The 19562-nt window shown below is 31.4% G+C and overlaps 1 protein-coding gene and 1 long non-coding RNA gene across 2 annotated transcripts; both read right to left on the bottom strand.

The window, feature by feature from the left end:
* Positions 1–1719: 1719 nt before the first annotated feature.
* Positions 1720–3768, bottom strand: LOC112733045 (uncharacterized). The gene is made up of 3 exons (XR_003168179.3): positions 3646–3768; positions 3069–3203; positions 1720–2308 (listed from the first exon to the last, which is right to left on the bottom strand). It is a non-coding gene; the product is annotated as an uncharacterized lncRNA (long non-coding RNA).
* Positions 3769–16240: 12472 nt separating this feature from the next.
* Positions 16241–16711, bottom strand: LOC112735327 (uncharacterized). Its single transcript, XM_025784876.1, has one exon. It carries the CDS (start codon positions 16709–16711, stop codon positions 16241–16243), a length of 471 nt encoding a protein of 156 aa, XP_025640661.1.
* Positions 16712–19562: the final 2851 nt, after the last annotated feature.

Genomic DNA, 19562 nt, shown 5'->3' with positions numbered 1-19562 from the left:
TTTTTTTTTTACAGTGGTGTTTTTATTAGTTAAAATGGTGATCGTGTTGTTTAAAATAGCAGTTACCATTTTTACCTGATAAAAATGACAGTTTTTGATAATTCAAAAAGACAGTTTTTACTGTCTTTTTTATCGTGTTAAACAAATAATTTTTTGATTAAAATTTCACAATAACAAAAAATCAATTTTCATAAACAAAATATTATTATATAACTCATAAACAAAGTAATAAACATAATATATATTTTAGTATTAAAAATCAAAAGTAATAATTCCTATATAAGATATCAAACATAACATTATTTTTAAATTATAAATATCTTAATATGTAACTCTTAATACATAAAATCTTTATCATAGAAAGATCATGCTGCTCTATTATTCGCTCCAAAAGACTTACTTTCTAATTCTTTTGATAATAGAATCTCACTCTTTTGATTCAATTTCTACAACAAAAAATAATTTAAAAACATAATAAAATAAATAAATAAATAATTTAAAATAGTTGAGTTAATTTAACCATAATAAAAAAACATAATAAAACTATAACTATTTAACAGCGACTACACATACATATGATAAGAATTTATTAATAATCAACATATAAATAAAGTAAGATCCAGCCACAAACCAACACCAATAAGTGATAATTATTTATTGAAAATGATGCAATTTTAATTTTAAATAATAAAAAAAGATTAAATTTTAAGGATCTAACCGAAACAACTATATACATGGAATTTAATTTCTCAAGTTATCAAAATGTCCAAATATCAAAGTGATAAAAGAGTATAAGATGAGTAATCTTACTAAAAAAATACTATTCCATTGATTTAAAAAAAAATTTCTGGAATAGCAGATCACAATAATGCTCAAACCTTCTGGTAAATTATGCACATTTTTTATTAACAAACAAAGACTCGTGATAATTTTGCATTCATCTAAATAGACAAGACAAAAAAAGAACCGTTTATGTTAATCATCTAAATAGACAAGACAAAAAATGAACCGTTTATGTTAATCGATGAATTTAATTTGATAATAATAACATATTATAATATCTAAAAATACTAATAAAACATCTATATATACTACTATATACAAGATAAGTGAGGTTAGCTTTATGCATTTTTATGGAAGTCGATTGTATGGAATAAGCACCAATGACCAAATACTATAATGTGTACGCATAGCTTCAAAAGAGTTGAATCCATTAGTTGCAAGACCAAGACGTACATTTTGAGGATCTTTGGCAAACTTATCATGAAGTAAATTGAATGTTTTCCAAACTTCAGAATCCCATGATTGCCTTATCTTCACATTTTTCTTTTCCATCGAAGCATGTCATCGCATTGATTGAGAGGTCTTAAAACACATAAATAATCGCAAGATCTTTGTAGGTTTTTTCTTTTTAGCATCCTTTCACTTAGATATCTTGCATCTTTTACATTCTTGCAAATCTTCATCCTCCATCTCCCAACCAATATAACATGCAATTACTGGGACATGCAAGTATCTTAGTTTAATTAAGTCCTAGTTTGTTTATAATTTTTTAGCCTCATAGAATGTATTTGTAATTTTTGCATTTTCAAAAGCATCTTTTATTAACTTGAGGATTTCGATCGTGACTTTGTCGCTTATTCTATATAAGCATTTTATATGATACAGTGTTATACTGTACCAATAAAAAATGCTCACACACCACACAAAAGCACAAAATAAACCCGAACAGGACACAATTTAGTTGTGTGAATAACAAATACTCTGACCTGAAATTCATTTTAAGGAAAATACAAAAATACAATAGAACAATAATAAGATAATAGAAGAACTTGAGAATTCTTTTCTCTCCTAATCTAGACTTCTCTAAATCTTTTTCTATCTCTCATCTAATTAGCTCCCCCTTTTATTCTCTTCCCTCTCTGTGAGCTAATTAATTATCATAATTATTTTCAACTCCTACCCTCCTTGGACAGCACAGAGATTATACCAATTCTTCCGGATTGAACTTTGGAATGGCCTTTACTTAAGTGGATTCCCAAATCTGTCCTATACATACATTTTTCAAGCCAATTTTGTCACAAACAAGGATGAGGTATCCTACAGCGCTAACACCAAGATTGATTCTATCATTGCAAGAGGTGTAATAAATGAAACAAGTCACGCTTTTACACAATATGTATGGGATGAAAATGTACAAAATTGGCAATACTTATTGCAGTGTAGCATGTCTGCTAATGCTTAAAAGGTTCAGTCCAAAGTCACCAGAAGACTCCACACAAGGATGCATTCACGACAAACCATTAAGCTGCAATGTCACAACCAGTAATGTGTTTGTCAAATACAAAGGCTTTAAAGTGCCAGATGAACAGCATACTAAGCTAAGCTTGAAATGAAAGAAGCCAAGACACACAAGAGGGTCCCATACACAGACTTGAACTACTCAGCATATGGAATAACTGTTTTTTTTTTCTCTTTTAGGGGAAAAAGATAGACACCAGCCATAACCTCATAATATAGTTTAAGACCACTATAATTTATTGAAGTTAAAGATGTGTCTGAGAAATAGTAAACTCAGGTGTAATTCTGATTAAGCGTTGCTCCTGAAGGATCCAAGAGCTTTGATTGCTCCTAAATTAAAATCAAAGCATATTTGGTATTTACTTTTAAAAAGTACCAATTCAAGTCACCAGGAAATTATTTATGTAGTAATTGTGGAGACAATAATTCATACATAAAAGAATTTCAAAATACCTGGGAAAATGTTCATAATACTAAATCTCTACGAAGCATATTTGAAAAATTGGCCAAAAATTAAACCATGTAAAGGTTGATTAATTTGTTGAAAACTGTATATGTTTGAAACAGATCATGAAATCTTAATGTATTTCACACCAAGTTCATCAATAACTTGACTGAATATTATAAACCCAACCTCATACATGTTGAAAAGGAAAAAAAAAATCTACAAATATATTCCTTAATTGAATGTTTCTCTCTCATTCAGGCTTGCAAAATTAAGCATATTCAACAATAATTAGTCAAAAATCAAAACCATATTATCATACCAAGTCTTGGTTGCTTAGGTGAGAGTCATCATGTTAAGTGGTCGGAGCCTTAATTAAGTATTAATCAACCTTATCTTTTGAATTCGAGCCTCTAGATTCGGTCACTCTCTAAAGCTCTTCCATGAATTCTAGCATCTGCAAAATTAACCAAAACAAGTTTGAATTTCGAATTTTTTTTTATTTACAATGCTAATTATAAATAAATGAAGAAAACAGAGGTTGAATAAAACATACAAGTTTGGCGAAGACAAGAACAAAGGATAGTAATATATAGAACACGAAAGTATATATAATTGCTATAACAGATCAATGCAAGCATAAGCTAAGATACATTATATACTCTCAAACTTCTTGCTATAACAAAAGCAAATTCATATAGGAATCAACTGAGACTAGATAACTTGGAAAAGAAAGATCATAGCCACTAGATGATTAAAATCTAAATAATAAAAAACAAACGAGCGAACTGATAAAACAACTCATAGTTTTATGAAGTTTCTGTAACTTGATTTTCCATTTCAAAGTTTCAGGTATTTTTAACAACAGTAGAAAATTAAAAGAGAGAAAGAAGATCAACCTTGCTCTCACACGGAGATTCTAGCCGGAGAAGAACGCGCCGCTGGAAGAGAACCTGCCAGAGGGAAAGTCTTAATTAGGAGTCAATACTTCTCCCGTTAACAATTGAATATTAAAAGGAAACAATCAAAACAACTAATAATAAACCTTTAAATAGAGCTCAAATGGGTGACGGATTAATTTTTAAGCTGTTAGATTAAAAAATATTATAAAAAAAATTAAAATATCTAAAATTTAAGCAAACAAATTTAAAAATAAAATAAAATAAAACCATTTTAAGATATAAAATTTAAAATTTAGAGATTATAATTTAAGATTTAGGATTTAAACTTTATAATTTAAAGTATTCAGCAATGATGTTTGGTGGTAGTAGGATGAAATTGTAGTATTAAAAAAAATAAATAAAAATAAAAAAATTAATTAAAAAAAATAAGTAATTAAGTTCGTTTGTTTATTGACTAATATTGGTTATTTTTTGTTGGCTCCCTAATTAAATTGTTATAGAAAATATAATTTTAAGATGAAGTATTTTGTTTGAATTATAAATTTAATTTTTATGTATTATTAATACAGATATTAAATCACAAATAATTTTATATTAATTGTATTTAGGATAAAATATTTTTTTTATCTCTAACGTTTATATTTTTTAATTTTTTAATATTTAATTTTATTTGTAATATTTTTTGTTTATGTCAATTATGTCTAGACATTAATTTTAAATAAAATATTAAGAATAAAATTGAAAATATTGAAGTGGTGCCAACAATAAAATGGAATAATATTCAAAAGCCAATGAAACATGGAGACTAGGGGTAGAAGACTTAAAAATTCACAACACTGCTATATTATTTAAATGGTGGTGAAAATTTACAGAAGAAAGTGAACCATTATGGAAGCGAGTTGTGACATTATGCTACAATTGGGAGTTGGAGAGACCAATAAAAGAACAAACGTGTAAATACTAGAATGACCCTTGGAAAGACATAACAAATGTCGCAAATGAAAACAAATTGTATAAACAATTGTGTAAAGAAGGCTGAAAAATGTGTGTGAGAGATGGTATGAAAACTTTGTTTTGGAAAGATACATAGGTGGATGACAGAAAATTAGAGGAGAGATTTTTAATATTGTATAGAGTCTCAAATCAAAAGAATTGTAATATTAGTGAGTGTGGCATGTGGGTTGGATTACCATGGGTCTGACAACTCCAATGGAGGAGAGAGTCTTTCAAGAGGGAAAAAACATAAATTAAAGAGTTAGAGAGCATTCTAGATTTTGTTTTTTTTTTTTTTTTTTGGATATGGTATAGACACACAGTACAGGTTGTGAGTCAAATCATTCTATGATGCGGCGCTTGGGAAAATAAATGGAGTCTCAAATGTAAATTATATCTTTGATGAACTTTCGAGAGGGTGATGATATGTCATTTTAAAAATTTTTTAAGTTTTTTTCTATTTCATTTTCTTAGATTTTAATTAAATTTATTATGTTTTCTAAAAGAATTTAATAAATAAATAAATATTTGGAGTTAAAATGGTACTTTTTGTGTTTTCCAGAATTTTCGACTCAACAACTAGTAAGAATCAATGTTTTTTTCGTAAAGAAAACATAAAGACAAAAAAAGCTTGACATAAAGAAGAGAAAGCGTACCCTAAAGAACAAGCGAAGCTCTACGCCTGGAGGACTAAGCTTCATGCTTGGTGGATGTGATGCACGCCCGGCGGACTCCCATGCATGCCTCTCCACGTCCAGCGGCCACCTTCCACGCTTGGCATGTGTCCTTTTTCTAGGAAGAGGAATATTGAGCTTTTTTGTAAACCCTGAGTAATTAATAAATAGTTAACCAATAAATTAATTGTTATTTAAAAAAATTAGAAAATTAAATTTGATAAGTTAAAAGAGTAAAAATAATTAAAATATAAATTTTGACGTTAATTTTAAAGATTTTAATCCAAAATTGGACTAACTAGCCAAATTAGTTGGACCAGACCCAAACCGAACCCATGGCTCAACATATAAGAAGCCAAATTCAGCCTCCTTCCCCGTTATTTCACTTAAATCACGTTGAGGAGCAACAGCAAAGCTCAAACCCTAACTCTTCTTTCAACTCAAATTTCAATTCCACATAACTTTCAATCCGAAGTTTTGATTGACGAGCCGTCAGGGGCCATACGATCGTCTCAGAATTCTTTACAAAATCCACTAAACAATTTGGTAAGAAACTTGATTTTTTTCACCCAGATCTTCTCATTTCAATTTAAAAAATTTGGAGTTTTGGTTATTAAATAATTGAATTATTTTGATGGTTTATGTGAACTCTAGCAGCGAGTAATCACTAGGTTTTGTCCATTTGATACGTGGGTAACGGTAAAGAAACCTTAACCTTTGTGAATATTTGATTTTTATGAAGATTAGAAATTTTAATTGTGGCTATATATGAAATTGTGTGGTGTTAGATTGAATTCATGTAAAAGTGAAGTCAAAGTGGTGAATTAGAACAAAGTTGTGGTGGATATAAGCTGGTTGAGTTGATTTGAAGATGTTGAGACTTGCGAAGAAGAGAATTTGTGGCGTTTGTGTCTTAGGGAGAAATCGGCCAAGGTATAGTTTTGCTTTCTCGTAGATAATGTGTAGGATAATGTGAAAACTTAGGCTGGTTGACCGTAGAATAAGTTCGATTATATGAATTATTGAGAATTAGTAATTTTGTTGGAAATTTTTGAATGAATTGGTTGGTTTGGTAGAATATATGTGGTGTATGTACATAATGTGAAAGTGTTGAGTTTATGAGTATTGATAATGATTATGAATAATAATAATGATATATTGATGAATTGTGTTGTTGTTGATTATTGATTGTTGGATTAAAAGTGAGAAAATTGAACATAGGAATGTTATGGAAGAGATGAGATGGATATGGAATTGCTTTGAGGGGATTTGGTGTTGTTCTGAGGAGTAAAATAATGGTTTGAAATTAAGATTTTGGAAAGAATGGGATTTTAGTGTTTTGTTAAAAAAAATAAATTTTTGACCAACTTCGGCGAGTCATAACTTGGCTTCCGGATTTTCAATTTATGCAAAACTTGTTTCAAATGAAAATGGGTCCGTGAAATTTATTCCATTTAAAAAATGGATGAAAAATTATTTTAGAACGAAAAAGTTATGAACGTTTGAAGTTTGGTGCAAAAATCTGGTTTTTAGCAGCTTTTGAAGGAAACAAGATTCGCGCATGTGGAAGCATGGTTGCGATGCAAGCATTCTCCTCTACCTCGAACACTCGCATACGCTAGACATGACTGCATATGCGACTCTAATAGTTCGTGTACGCGAAAGGGTATCTCGGGTACGCGAAGCCCCTGTTTTGGCCCAAAAATGTGATTTTGAACGTTTCACCAATTCTCTAACTTTCTAAACCTCTAGAACTACCTTCTCGGACCTAATACCTAGTTTTTAAACATAAAAAAGGAGAGGAGACCTATAGTGGAAGGTTGTGAAGTGGAAGAACTTGGATCGAGGACTTTGAAAGAAGTTAAACATGGTATGAATGATGATGAAACTAGTGTTGGTTGATTGAAGAACTGCAGAATATTGAGACTATTATGAATGAAAGTTAACTTGATGATGATTGATTGAAAATGAATGAATATGATAAATGAGGCATGATTGAGATTGATTGATGATGAGTATGTCTGTGTTTTCTCTCTGGTTGTAAGGGTGACAGGGCACCTCTTCTCTATAATGGTGACATGGCACATATTTCCTCTAATGGCGACAAGACACATATTCCCTCTAATGGTGACAGGGCACTCTCCCTTTAACGGTCAGCCGATGTGTTGAGATATTTGTGCACAACAGAGAGACAATGCCTGAGTTAGCTACTGGACATGTCGGGTTGGCTGTATAACCGACAAATGAGCTCATTAGCCATAGGACAGGCATACATCATGTGCATTATCTTGGTTTGCCTAATTGCTTAGCTATATTCATCCGTTAATTGCCTTTTTGCTGTATTTACATTTTATTTGTGTTTTTCTTATTTGAATTGTATGTCTGTGCAACTGAGAGACCTCTCGTATGGTGGAGGAGTGACGAGGGTAGTTTCACCGGTGTTTCAGAGGGTTGGAGGAGGTAAGAGTGAAATGTTGAGTTAGGATTAGATTCAGAACTTGAAAACCTTAGACCGTTTACCTAATTTCTGGTTTTGTTTATTCCTTAAGTTTAATTCTGAGTCGGAGTTCTAGAATTGCCTCTGACTTTCCCGGGACCTTATATATTATGTATGGTGGCACCATTACCATGCTGAGAATCCTCGGTTCTCGTTCCATACATACTTTGTTGTTTTTCAGATGCAGGACGCGAGGTACCGCACTGAGCATTCTGAAGACTCTTTGGAAGCGAAAAACTCTTGGGACTTAGTATTGTATTTGTTTATGTTTATATATGTGTATAGATTCTCCACCTTGTATATATTATGTTTTGTCCTCTTAGAGGTCAACTTGGAGAAACATGTGTCTGTCTTATATTTTTGGGATGCTTTTGGGTTATATCCTTTGGAGTTCTGGTTTTATATCTTTTGTTATTTATATCTTTTAGAGTTATGGTTTATACGTTATCCTTTTCTGTTCGATATTATCTACCTTTCTATGTTGACCCAATCTTGAGTGATGCGCTTTTCTGTTGTTGTTTCATTTAACTTTTTCTTTCAATGCTCCTAGTTAAACTTCCTTTCATATATTTATCTATGTATATTTTTATTTTTAGAGGTCGTAATACCTCACCACCTCTGTTCTACGACTTAAGTGTAAAGCTCTGTGTGGTAGGGTGTTATATTTTTGCCTAATGTTCTCTAATACAACTCTTAGGAAGCAACAATTAAGGCCCAAGCTTAATTATCCACATTGTAGCACCCTCACTATCAGAATGCCACGCTTCCGGTTGCGCCACTCTGATAGCAAGAGGTATTATGACGACTTCATGTACTTAATAATAAAATATGAGCCTTTGACTCGAAATTGTGTCGCTATTTTATTTGAAAAATCGAAAAAAATACTTTTATAATAAAATAAACAACCATATACATAAACAAAACTTCTTACTCAAGTAACTTATACATATTAGATACATACAAATCATACAACTCCCGTCCCTCTTACAAAAATTATAATATTAATGGCAAGGGAAAAATAATAATAACTAAACTAATACATCCATATCGCATAAGTTGAACTAAAAAAAACTCTTCATAAGTGTCTTCGTCCGTTTCCTGAAAAGAAAGTTTGTATTTCTCACAAAAAATTCCATGTAAAATAACATTTTAATCAAAACTTATCTCTAATCCAGTCAAGCATGGCCTCCGGCCCAAATCAAACCAAATCTTGGCCTCTGGCCCAAATCAAAACAATTCACCATCGAAACTTAATCTCAACAGAATCAATCACAAACACAATCAAATTCAAGGCAAACACATATACAGAACAGTTAAACAGAATTAATCAAATAAGCAAACTAAAACACTTAAGCACACCCAAACAAAGCACACAAATGCAACATGATGCATGTCTATGCCTAATGCAGGTAATGAGCTCATTTGTCAATTTCGACCCGCACCCAACACAATCTGACTCGCAAGTCAGATAAGGCATTCTAGCGGCATAACCTCTGCAATGTTCCAAACCTTTGCTGGCGCTGATTCTCCAGCTGAAGTATGCCGAACATGACCTCTGCAAGTACTTGCAGGCGCCGATTCTCCAGTTGAAGCATGTGCCCCTTTCTCCTGGAAGCCACTACATACACAGGCATCCCCGCACAACTATTCACACATAAAGCCCACGGCTTAACATTTTCACATCAGCACCTTAACCACTTACTTTTCGTCACCCTCTCGTAACCTTTTAATCATTTCATAAATCACACGTGTCATGTTCTCTTTTCCCTTTCTTTCTTCTTCTTAACAAACCTAACTCAAATCATTTTTATTTAAAACCAACACCAACTTCAAAATCATTTCAGATTTAAACCTCTTTCAAAAGACTAAAAAGAATTATTTATTAAGTAAATGTCACGGCAGAGTCTCGAGACTTTAGGGAGGATGACAATCAAACTCGTTCTTTAAAATTAATAAACTCCTTAAATCATAATTCCTTAAAATGTAGTTCTTTAATCAAACTCATAACATAAAGTCTTATTTAATAAGTAAAAATTCAATACTTAATCTTTTCTTAACAAATCACATTCAAAACATAAAGTTTTTCCTTAATAAATCAAACCCAAACATAAATATTTTTTTAATAAATCAAAAACCAAACAAAACGATTTCTCAAGTCCAACCTTTTTTTAAATAAACAAAGTCTTAAGTTTCATAATAAAATTTTGACAGCATCTCCCCTAAAACTCGGACTTTGCTAACCTTTTCGGGTCCCAACCGAACTATTCTCAACATTTTTTCAACCATTTCTAATAACTCAGACTAGTTCCAATATCAGAAATCATTTTCGATAAATCAATAAAACTCATTCCCAATATCAAATTAACCTCAAACTAAGAAAATCATTTTACATAGTATTTAATCAAATCGACTTTCCAACTTAATAATCAGAAACAGTCACAATTCAATCATCATCATAATAACCTTAAATCAAGTACAAAAGTCAACTAAACATTTCCAATCAATCAATAAACCATTCAAACTAGCATTTATATTCATTCCAAGCAACTCAATTCAATTTATAAAACTTGCAAAATTATAAAAATATATTTTCACTATTAATATCGACTTAAAATAATTCTTAGTAGTGAATTAAGTTTAAGAAATCGCCCCTACCTCGATTGTCAAAACTAGAAAGCTATAAAACGCGTCAAAAATCCCTTTTTCTCCTGGCCCGCAATAGCGGCAGCCGCAACCACAGTTCTTTCTTGCTTCCGCAGCAATAGCAGCGGCTTTAATCAAAACATTCACTAATCAAAGCACAACCCTATGTTACCAAAATCTCAGAACTTTTAACAACTCAGAACAAAATACTGATTCAAGAGGTTTCAAAAATGAAGACTCTTACCAAAACAATAGGGGCCCCAGTGGCGGTTTCCAGTTGCTAGAACAGTAGCGACGACAGCAGGAGGCGATGACAGAAGCAGCTCAGCCTCGGACCCCTCTCTTTGTCATCTTCGCACACATTTTTCTCTCTCTTCGAAGCTCCGACTTCACCCACGGACAACAACGCAGCAGATCCACGGCGTTGGAATAGCGACGGCAAGTTCTGTGGCGACCAGGGACCTCGACGACGGTGAACCGCGGCCCTCCCTTCTTCGCGTCTCTCGCTGTCGCACTCTCTCTCCCTCAGTGGTGGCTTCGATGGCGGCGCGAACTCGTGACTCCATGGACGGGATGGCAACGGTGATGGCTCCAAGGCGACGACAAGGCGTGGCCCTCCCTTCTTCTATGTGCTTTGTTTTTATGCCTAATTGTATCTTTTGCCTAAATGTAAAATATGCTTACTTGCTAGTTGTACTACTTGTTGTACATGTATACTACTTGTGTTTTACTTGCCTGGATTATCTGTGATTGTCTGGTGCTAAGGAGGGTAGGTAGGTGGTAGCGATGGGATCGTAAGGAGGTTAGGATGGTGAAGGTTGTGGGATACAGTAGTGTAATTAGTATTAGTTAGAAATTCCCTAAGTTTAAATAGCCCTGTTTATGGTTTATGGTTTAAGTTATTTATTTTGTTAAGTTTGAACATTCTGTATCGATGTGAAGTTCTAAGATTGTCTTTGGCATCCCAAAACCATATATCTTATATATTGGGCACTGTTACCATACTGAGAACCTCCAGTTCTCATACTATATGTTGTTGTTATTTTTCATATGCAGGTCGCAACCCACTTCGATGAGTTTGCGGATGGTGACAGAGCGGAGGATCTTTTGTTATCATTGTATTTTGGTTAATATGTTGTAGTTCTCTCACCTTTGGTTATTAAACTCTGTTGTCTTAGAGGCTTACTTTGAGAGATAAGTTGTATAAATTGTTTTAACTCGAAAATTCTGTATTTTCTGTATGTAACTAGTCGGCCTAGGCTCTGCGGGCTACGACTGGAGTTCTTTGTTTATATATATATATATATATATATATATATCTTGACTATTATTATTAAGTTTCATGTTGTATCTTGTGCCTTATGCTTTTAGTTATCGTGTGTGAACGCTTCACGGTTTATAAATTCGCTTTATGCAATTTTGAACTTTATTCCTTCATCGGGCTTCTAGCATTATTATTTCTTCCTATATTTATTAATGTATGAGCTTTAGAACTATCGTGATGCCTTGTTATCCTTCGCTTTATAGCTAGAGTAAGGCTTAGGAAAAAGGGGTGTTACAAACCTTCTCTTCTAACTCGGCACGTCGTCATCCTCCCATGGCTTCTCTATCTGAGGCTTCGAGCTGTTTGCCATTCTGTCATCGTCATCTCGCCACTCACCGTAGTCTCTTTTTTGTTCTGCTCTCTGTCAAAGGTTAGTGGCACTACTTTTCACTTTTTCTTTTTATGCTCTGTTGAGTCTGTTCTAAATCTGATTAATGATTTTCTGAATATGAAATCAATCAAAGAAATTGATTTTGTGTTGTCAAAATTATTGCTAAAATGGATTTGTTACTCTGCTGCTGCTATTTTTTAATTTGCTAAAAATTGATTTTTGTTGATGATTACAACTTCTCATGTGTCTCTGATCTTGAAGCTGTTGTTGTTCATGATTTTGGGAGGGCTTCTTTTGCTTTTGATTTCTCTGTGGAACTAGAAAATGCAACTGGGGTTCCTGAAATCAAAGGGCATTTGGATAATAATAATAATAATAATAATAATAATAATAATAATAATCACAAAGTGGAGAGGGATTGTAAAATTTGTCACATGAGTCTAGAGAGTGATAGTTCTGGGTCTGGTGTTCCAATTGAATTGGGCTGTGTTTGTAAAGATGATCTTGTTGCTGCTCACAAAGTATGTGCTGAGACATGGTTCAAGATTACAGGGAATTTGTGAGTATAAAATTCCATCTTTACTTCATTCTTTTTAACGGCAAAATTTGGTTTTTGATATTTTTTAATGCTGAATTTGATTGATTCTATCGATATTTTAGACACCCTTTTGTGTATGATTCATGGAATTGAGGATTGGATTATTTTGTACTGCTCTATATATATACTTGTTCTATGTCTTGGTGCTGAGTCTGGCAAATATTCTCAATTACTTACAGCTATGGTTTCCTTTTTGAACATGATTTTATTTTTCCAAAAAAAATCATAGAGGATTAGGGTTGTAGATTGTTTAATTGAGTGATGAATGTAAAGTTGAAGATGACGTTGACAAAAGTGCTTGGAAACACATATTTTAAGAGTGTTTTAAAAAAAACTTTAGAGTTTGTATTTTGATAAGATCATATAGTTTCAGTTGATGACATTTCATGTAGTATTTTAAATTTAAAATATATTTTAATATTTATATTAGACTATAATTATATTTTAGGATGTTTATTTATAATTTATTTATTATTTTATTCTAAAATAGTTCTTTTGGTTGAACCACAGTTGGACCGATTATACCAGTAAACTAGTGACTAGAGCGATTCGATGACCGATCTGATTCTCAAAACCTTGTTATAAACTATTATTTTGTCATTCATCCAGAATATTAAAAAATTTCAAGCAAAAAATAAAAATGCAACATGAACAACTGATTCAAGTTTATCCAACTGAAAGAATAGAATAAAACTCATAGCTTTAACAGGTAAGGAACTTTATATGATGATTTTCAACATTTTTCTACCTTTTTATTCTCTTTAAGTTGTCACTTGATTATAAACTATTATTTTGTCATTCAGCTAGAACATGAAAACATTTTAAGTAGAAAATAAAAATGCAACATGAACAACTGATTCAAGTTTATCCAACTGAAAGAATAGAATAGCACTTATAGCTTTAACAGGTAATAAACTTTATATGATGATTTTTAACATTTTTTTTTGCCTTTTCTATTTTTTTAAGTTGTCATTTGATTATAACAACACTCAAAGCATTATCAGGTAAGGAACTTTACAAGATGATTCTTAATTTTCTTTCTTTCTTTTCTATTTTTTTAACTTTTTTTTTTAATTATATTAAGTATGGAATATACCTAGCAATTTTTCAACTATTAATTAAAGATGAAAACTGAAGAATATAATGATCAAGTCATTACCACGAAAAAGTATTCTGAAACACCTCACTTGGAGAGAATTAGGCTTTGTTTAGTGGAGGAAAGAAATAGGAAGGAAGGAAATTAAGTGAAAATAAATAGAAAGGAAAGAAATTGAGGTAAAATTTAATTTCTATTGGTATGTTTGGATGGAAGAAAAATAAAATAGAGAGATATTGAAAGATGATTAATTTATGTTGTTTGTTTGAAAGGAAAAGTGGAAGAAAAAAAATGAGTAAAGTTATATAATGATAATTTTACCCTTTATATTATATAGGCATGCTATTATGTATATGATTATGTAATATATTTAACAATTTTATTAAATAATAATAACAAAATTTAATTATATTTTTTGATATAACAAGTTACGAATATAAATTTTATAAATAAAGTATATAATAATAATAATAATAATAATAATAATAATAATAATAATAATAATAATAATAATAAAATTAGGGTGGTCTATTTATATACAAATTTTATTTTCTTATACTACTCATCCTAACACATAAATTAGAGACAATTTCAAGAAGAAGACATACATAAATCAATAGTTAATATCATATAATTAATATATTATGTCTTATATTGCATTAACAAATACACATAAAAAATTTCTTACATAATAACAAGTTAAGGTCAGCTAAAAATAAAATTTATACATAAAACTAACAGTTAACATTGGGATCTCTTTGATCAAGTCATTACTAATAGCATAGACTTCTTTGACTAAGTCATTACTAATAGTATAGTTAACAATAGTTATAGTTATGAAAGTCACAAAATACAAAAGTATGATGTATTATCATTATAAGCCTTAATTAAGTCATAATATGTTACCCACAAAATATAAAGATACTACTACCTTCCTAGAATGCACCAGCTTCTTTCATCAATTCATATAATGTGGCAAGACATATATCATTTGGAACACCAAAAAATTCTCTCTAAGCTCTATCATATCTGCATAAAAAGCAGTAACACCTCATGCGCAATTCTTGCATCACACCTAAATTTTCTAACTCAGTCCACACATCATTTATAAAGTAAATTCGAGTAATGCTTTGCTCAAGAATCACAAGACCCCTTTTAGCTATTCGCACTTGTTGTTTAGGAATTTGAACTTGCTCCTTAGCTACTTGCACTTGTTCTTCAGCTATTAGCACTTGCTTTTCAGCGATATTAATTGATCTCTCATAAAAAAAGATTCCCATCATTCATCATCTCAGTCAATGCTTGAATGCCCTAACTCATTCTTTCTATTTCTAATTCTAATTTATCACTCATGGTTGTTTTGCGTTTAGTACCTCTTGATGATGTTCCATGAGAGCCGATTGATTGGTTAGACAAACCAATTTCAGGACTATAACCCATTGTAAAACTAGTAGCATGATGAGTAATTGGCTCATCATTCCACTCCTCTTCTATATTTAAGAAACTATCATCATCATTCAAGTTAATTGTTTCTTTATTCTTCTCCCACCTTTTGACTTTCCTTTGGCACTTTCAGCATGTTTTCCTGTTACTATGTCTGTACCATATATCTCAAACAGTTTAACATAGTGTTTGATTGGAGTACGCATCCACTTTTTTACTTCTGGTTTTGCCTAAGTAAAATAGAAGAATATTTACTGAGTGTGTCTATATGTAAATATATATTATTGATATCATTCTTGAATATTCACTAGTTAAATTCTTAACCAAATAAGAGAATGAATGCATAAAGTCTATCTTAATCAATTCTTCCCAAATTTCAGTTTCAGCCTCAAATATCTTTGTAATTGGATTCCAAGAAAATCCACTAAGGCCATGAAAATGATCATAATAAACACCAAAATGATCCTTTAAAGTCCTCAATCTATTCTTAAGATTTTCTTTGCGGAGGTGGTTACCTTAGGTAGATCTCAAAAGTGAAAGTATATTGTCATATGCCATTATAGTAAATGTGTCATTCACTCTATTTCCTTTGCCACATTCTTCAATCAAAGTATCAATGAAGGTTGTATACATTTCGTCGGTCCATCTTAATGTATCCCGACTAGTGGCATCACCTTGCCATGATATTTTCTTTGGCATTAACACCTCTCAATCTACAAAACAAATGGATAAAAACAACATACCATAATCTCAAATCAAATTATTTGTTAACTATCTTATCATTTATTGAACAGATAAAGATTCAATACACTCCATAAATACAACATGTCACAAGTTGATTCAACAATTGCACACAAAATTCATTAAATAGAATGTAATAACACATTAAGAAGTCACATATGAATTCAACAATAACACATCAAAATTAAAATATCAATTCAGCTCACACATAATACAACTAACAAATTCATTTGCATTTTTTTAAAGGAGTAATTAGAGTCCTAGTTGATAGTCAGCCCATATTTGAGTAGCTATTTCATCCCTTAACATAGATCTCCGCCTATAGTCTTCATCTTGTTCATGTCGAACTATTTCATCCTCTTTTGGATTATTATCTTGCAATTCTCGATCAACTTGAGCTATGAGATGTGGACCAGGATCTACACCCATTAAAATATTATGTAAGATAAAACAAGCTAGAACAATTTCAGTCATAGTTTCAAAGTCATAATGTAGTTCAGTGCCACTTGTGATTATTGCAAATCTTTTCTTCAAAACTTCAAATGACCTTTCGATAACATTTTTCAATGAAGCATGATGAAGATTAAATAATTTCTTTTCATTTTCTGGGCCACGTCTTGCATACTCTTTTAAGTGATATCTTACACCTCGATATAGGATAATTAATTCATGCTTCAACATGAATCCAACATCTCCAAGGTAAAATTTTCCTACAAAATCCATCATTTAAAATCATTTATTTAATATAAACACATAAACTATTAACCTTTAACAACTAATGATATAATGATGTTTTATGTATATGCTAACCTCGTGGAAGTTTAAAATTATCATCCCTTGATAATGCATTCTTAAGAACTATGCCGTTCCTTTCTAACCCGTTAATACATAAGTGAACTTCATATCAAAATCACATGCAGCTAATACATTTTGTGTCAGCCACTCTTTTCTCCCTCAAAATTTGGGTTGATCTACTATTGGCACTTTGACATGAAAATGTATTCCATCTATAACTCCAATACAATCCTAAATAATAGTCCATTAATCAATAAAGTAATATGAAATTTGCTATATCAAAGAAAATTATTTATTCTTGTAATTGTACATGTCCATACCTTAAAATAAGGATAAAATCTATGATTATGAAGGATCGCTGGAGAAATAACAGTTGCAGATGGTTGTCGAAGAAATTCTTCTTCTAGTAAAATAATTTCTCGCAAAATAGCATGGAAGCGGCGGCTAATAGTTTCTCCAGACTGGTGGTAGAAAAAAGAAACGGTTCTAATTTTCACATTATGAGCTATTATATGCAAGAACCTAGCAACTTGTTCCTCTACTGTAACATGTTTTGTATCTCTCACTTGACATGTTGCTCTTCATTTCTCACACAATTGAAGAAATGCATTAGGACCTATGCGTAGGATATCACGATACCTATTAGTTTCACTTAACTGTTGCATTAAAGTAGCTCGAATTTTTTCTCACCCAACCATTTTATGGGAGATAGATTTGTTAACTCGCATAGACATTAATCTCAATAAATATAACATGTGCACGATTATTAGTGTTATTGTACATAATTTATGTCGTCTTTTCCAATCCTCCTTCAAGACGGTTAATATATGTTCTTGGTTTTCAAGGGTTAATATATTTTCCTGGTTATCAACCCCAAACTTAAAGGAATGATTTAATGGGAAATCACAATTAAAGATGTCTTCCGGATCGGCGACAAAAAAACTTTCTTCATGATCATCCTTATCCATTTAACAAGCACTTTGTAGGTTTAAATGTACATACCATAGATTTACAGCACCAAAGAAAAGAAAAAAATATAGCATCATACGTTAAGTATACACAATGCAATTAAATAACTAGTATTCATACATATGAACTCCTAATCAAAGAATATATTTAATTGTAAAAGAATCTCAACCAATTGAAAGATATCTATTTTTTTATAACTTTCGAAAAAACTTTAACATAAACTACATGTAAAAAAAGCAAAAAAACACAGAAAAAGAAAGTAACCAACCAAGCTAGAAGTTGTGTGCCATTGGCAATTGAACGAAACAAAACCACACTTTCGTGTAGCTGAAATCACAAATTTAACTATTTGTGTGCTTGCAAATGTAATTGTGAAAAGTTCATTTTAAAGTGTGTATAAACTACAATTTGTGTTATTCTTATTATACTGAAATTAAATTTAATTTGTATATGTGTCAAAAACATAATACGCTCTAATGTTTCTAAAGAACACAACTAGAACTATTTGTTTGTGTGTTATTCGGCAACCATAATATATGCTTTCTAAATAGATAATGTGTGCATACATAAAGAAATTGTGTGCCATTTAGCAAAAATGATGTATTTGATGAAAATCAAAATTGTGCTTCCATAAAAAAAGAGCATGCTTACATGAAAAAAAAATTGTGATCTTTTTCAAACATTTATTATATACAAAAAATAATTGCACTACTCTATAGTCTATACACATGTCAATTCTCCCAACTCTGATGAACTTTTGAATCTGTATGTTTACATGTTTTTATTGGAGTATTTTATCGAATAACTTAAAGACATAGAAAATAAACAAAATAATAAACCAAATCAAAATGTAATATCTGTCCATACACTTCAAAATTGAATCACAAACACACAGATCCATGAATATATGGAGTGAATTGTGAAATAAGAGCAACATAAAAACTTACCTAATTTCACTTGTAGACACAAAACGCTGTGACTAGACTGTTTGCGTAGTGGTGGATGAATGGACAGTGGCTAACAGTTGCAGTGGTTGATAGTGCTGGAACTGGTTAGCATGAACAGCTGAATTGTAGGGTGGAAGAGTCTTGGAAAAAAGGAGAAGGGTAGGGTTTGGAATAACAGAGAGAAAAGATTTTTTCCTTCCATTTTCTCGCCTAAGTTGGAGCGAAAACTTTTTTATGGGTCCCTTTTACTTTTTGGCACTGTTGATTATTTTCCTTAGCATTTTCTATCCAAACCAAATAGCTGAAATTTGACATTTTCCTCCTATTTCTTTCCTTCCGCGTTCATTCTCCCCTATTTTCCATCTAAACAAACATAGTGTTAACCTCATTCTGCAAGGATTCCATGGGGCTCAATCTTTCTCCCATGACTTTTTCTTTTTTCTGCAATTATCTCATCGTTCTTCAGTTCATGGAATTTTTCACCAATTTTTTATTCTTCAAAACAAAAATTTGGCACCATATGTATTGGCCATAAAAAAACATTAAAAATAATAAATATGTAAAACCAAATCTCCAAACAAAAAAAATTAAATGAAGTAAACAATTCGGCTCTTAAAATTATCTATGCTTGGACATCAAACATCAACAAACTATATGAATCGCTTCTCAACTAGTTTTCCTTTCCTTTTGGTAATTCTAACTTAATGACCAACAAATGACAATTCTAACTTAATGACTAACAAATGATAACTAAGTCAGAACGCCACCAACACAACGGTTTACTCATATTACTATCCTAATAAAGTAATCATATAGAAATGAAAAAAAATAGAAATTGAGCACTTCATCTTTCCATGGCGATT

Source organism: Arachis hypogaea, chromosome 13, assembly GCF_003086295.3.
Source record: "Arachis hypogaea cultivar Tifrunner chromosome 13, arahy.Tifrunner.gnm2.J5K5, whole genome shotgun sequence".
Taxonomy (NCBI): domain Eukaryota; kingdom Viridiplantae; phylum Streptophyta; class Magnoliopsida; order Fabales; family Fabaceae; genus Arachis; species Arachis hypogaea.
Note: the sequence above shows the minus strand (reverse complement) of the source record. Positions and strands in the feature narration are given on the sequence as shown.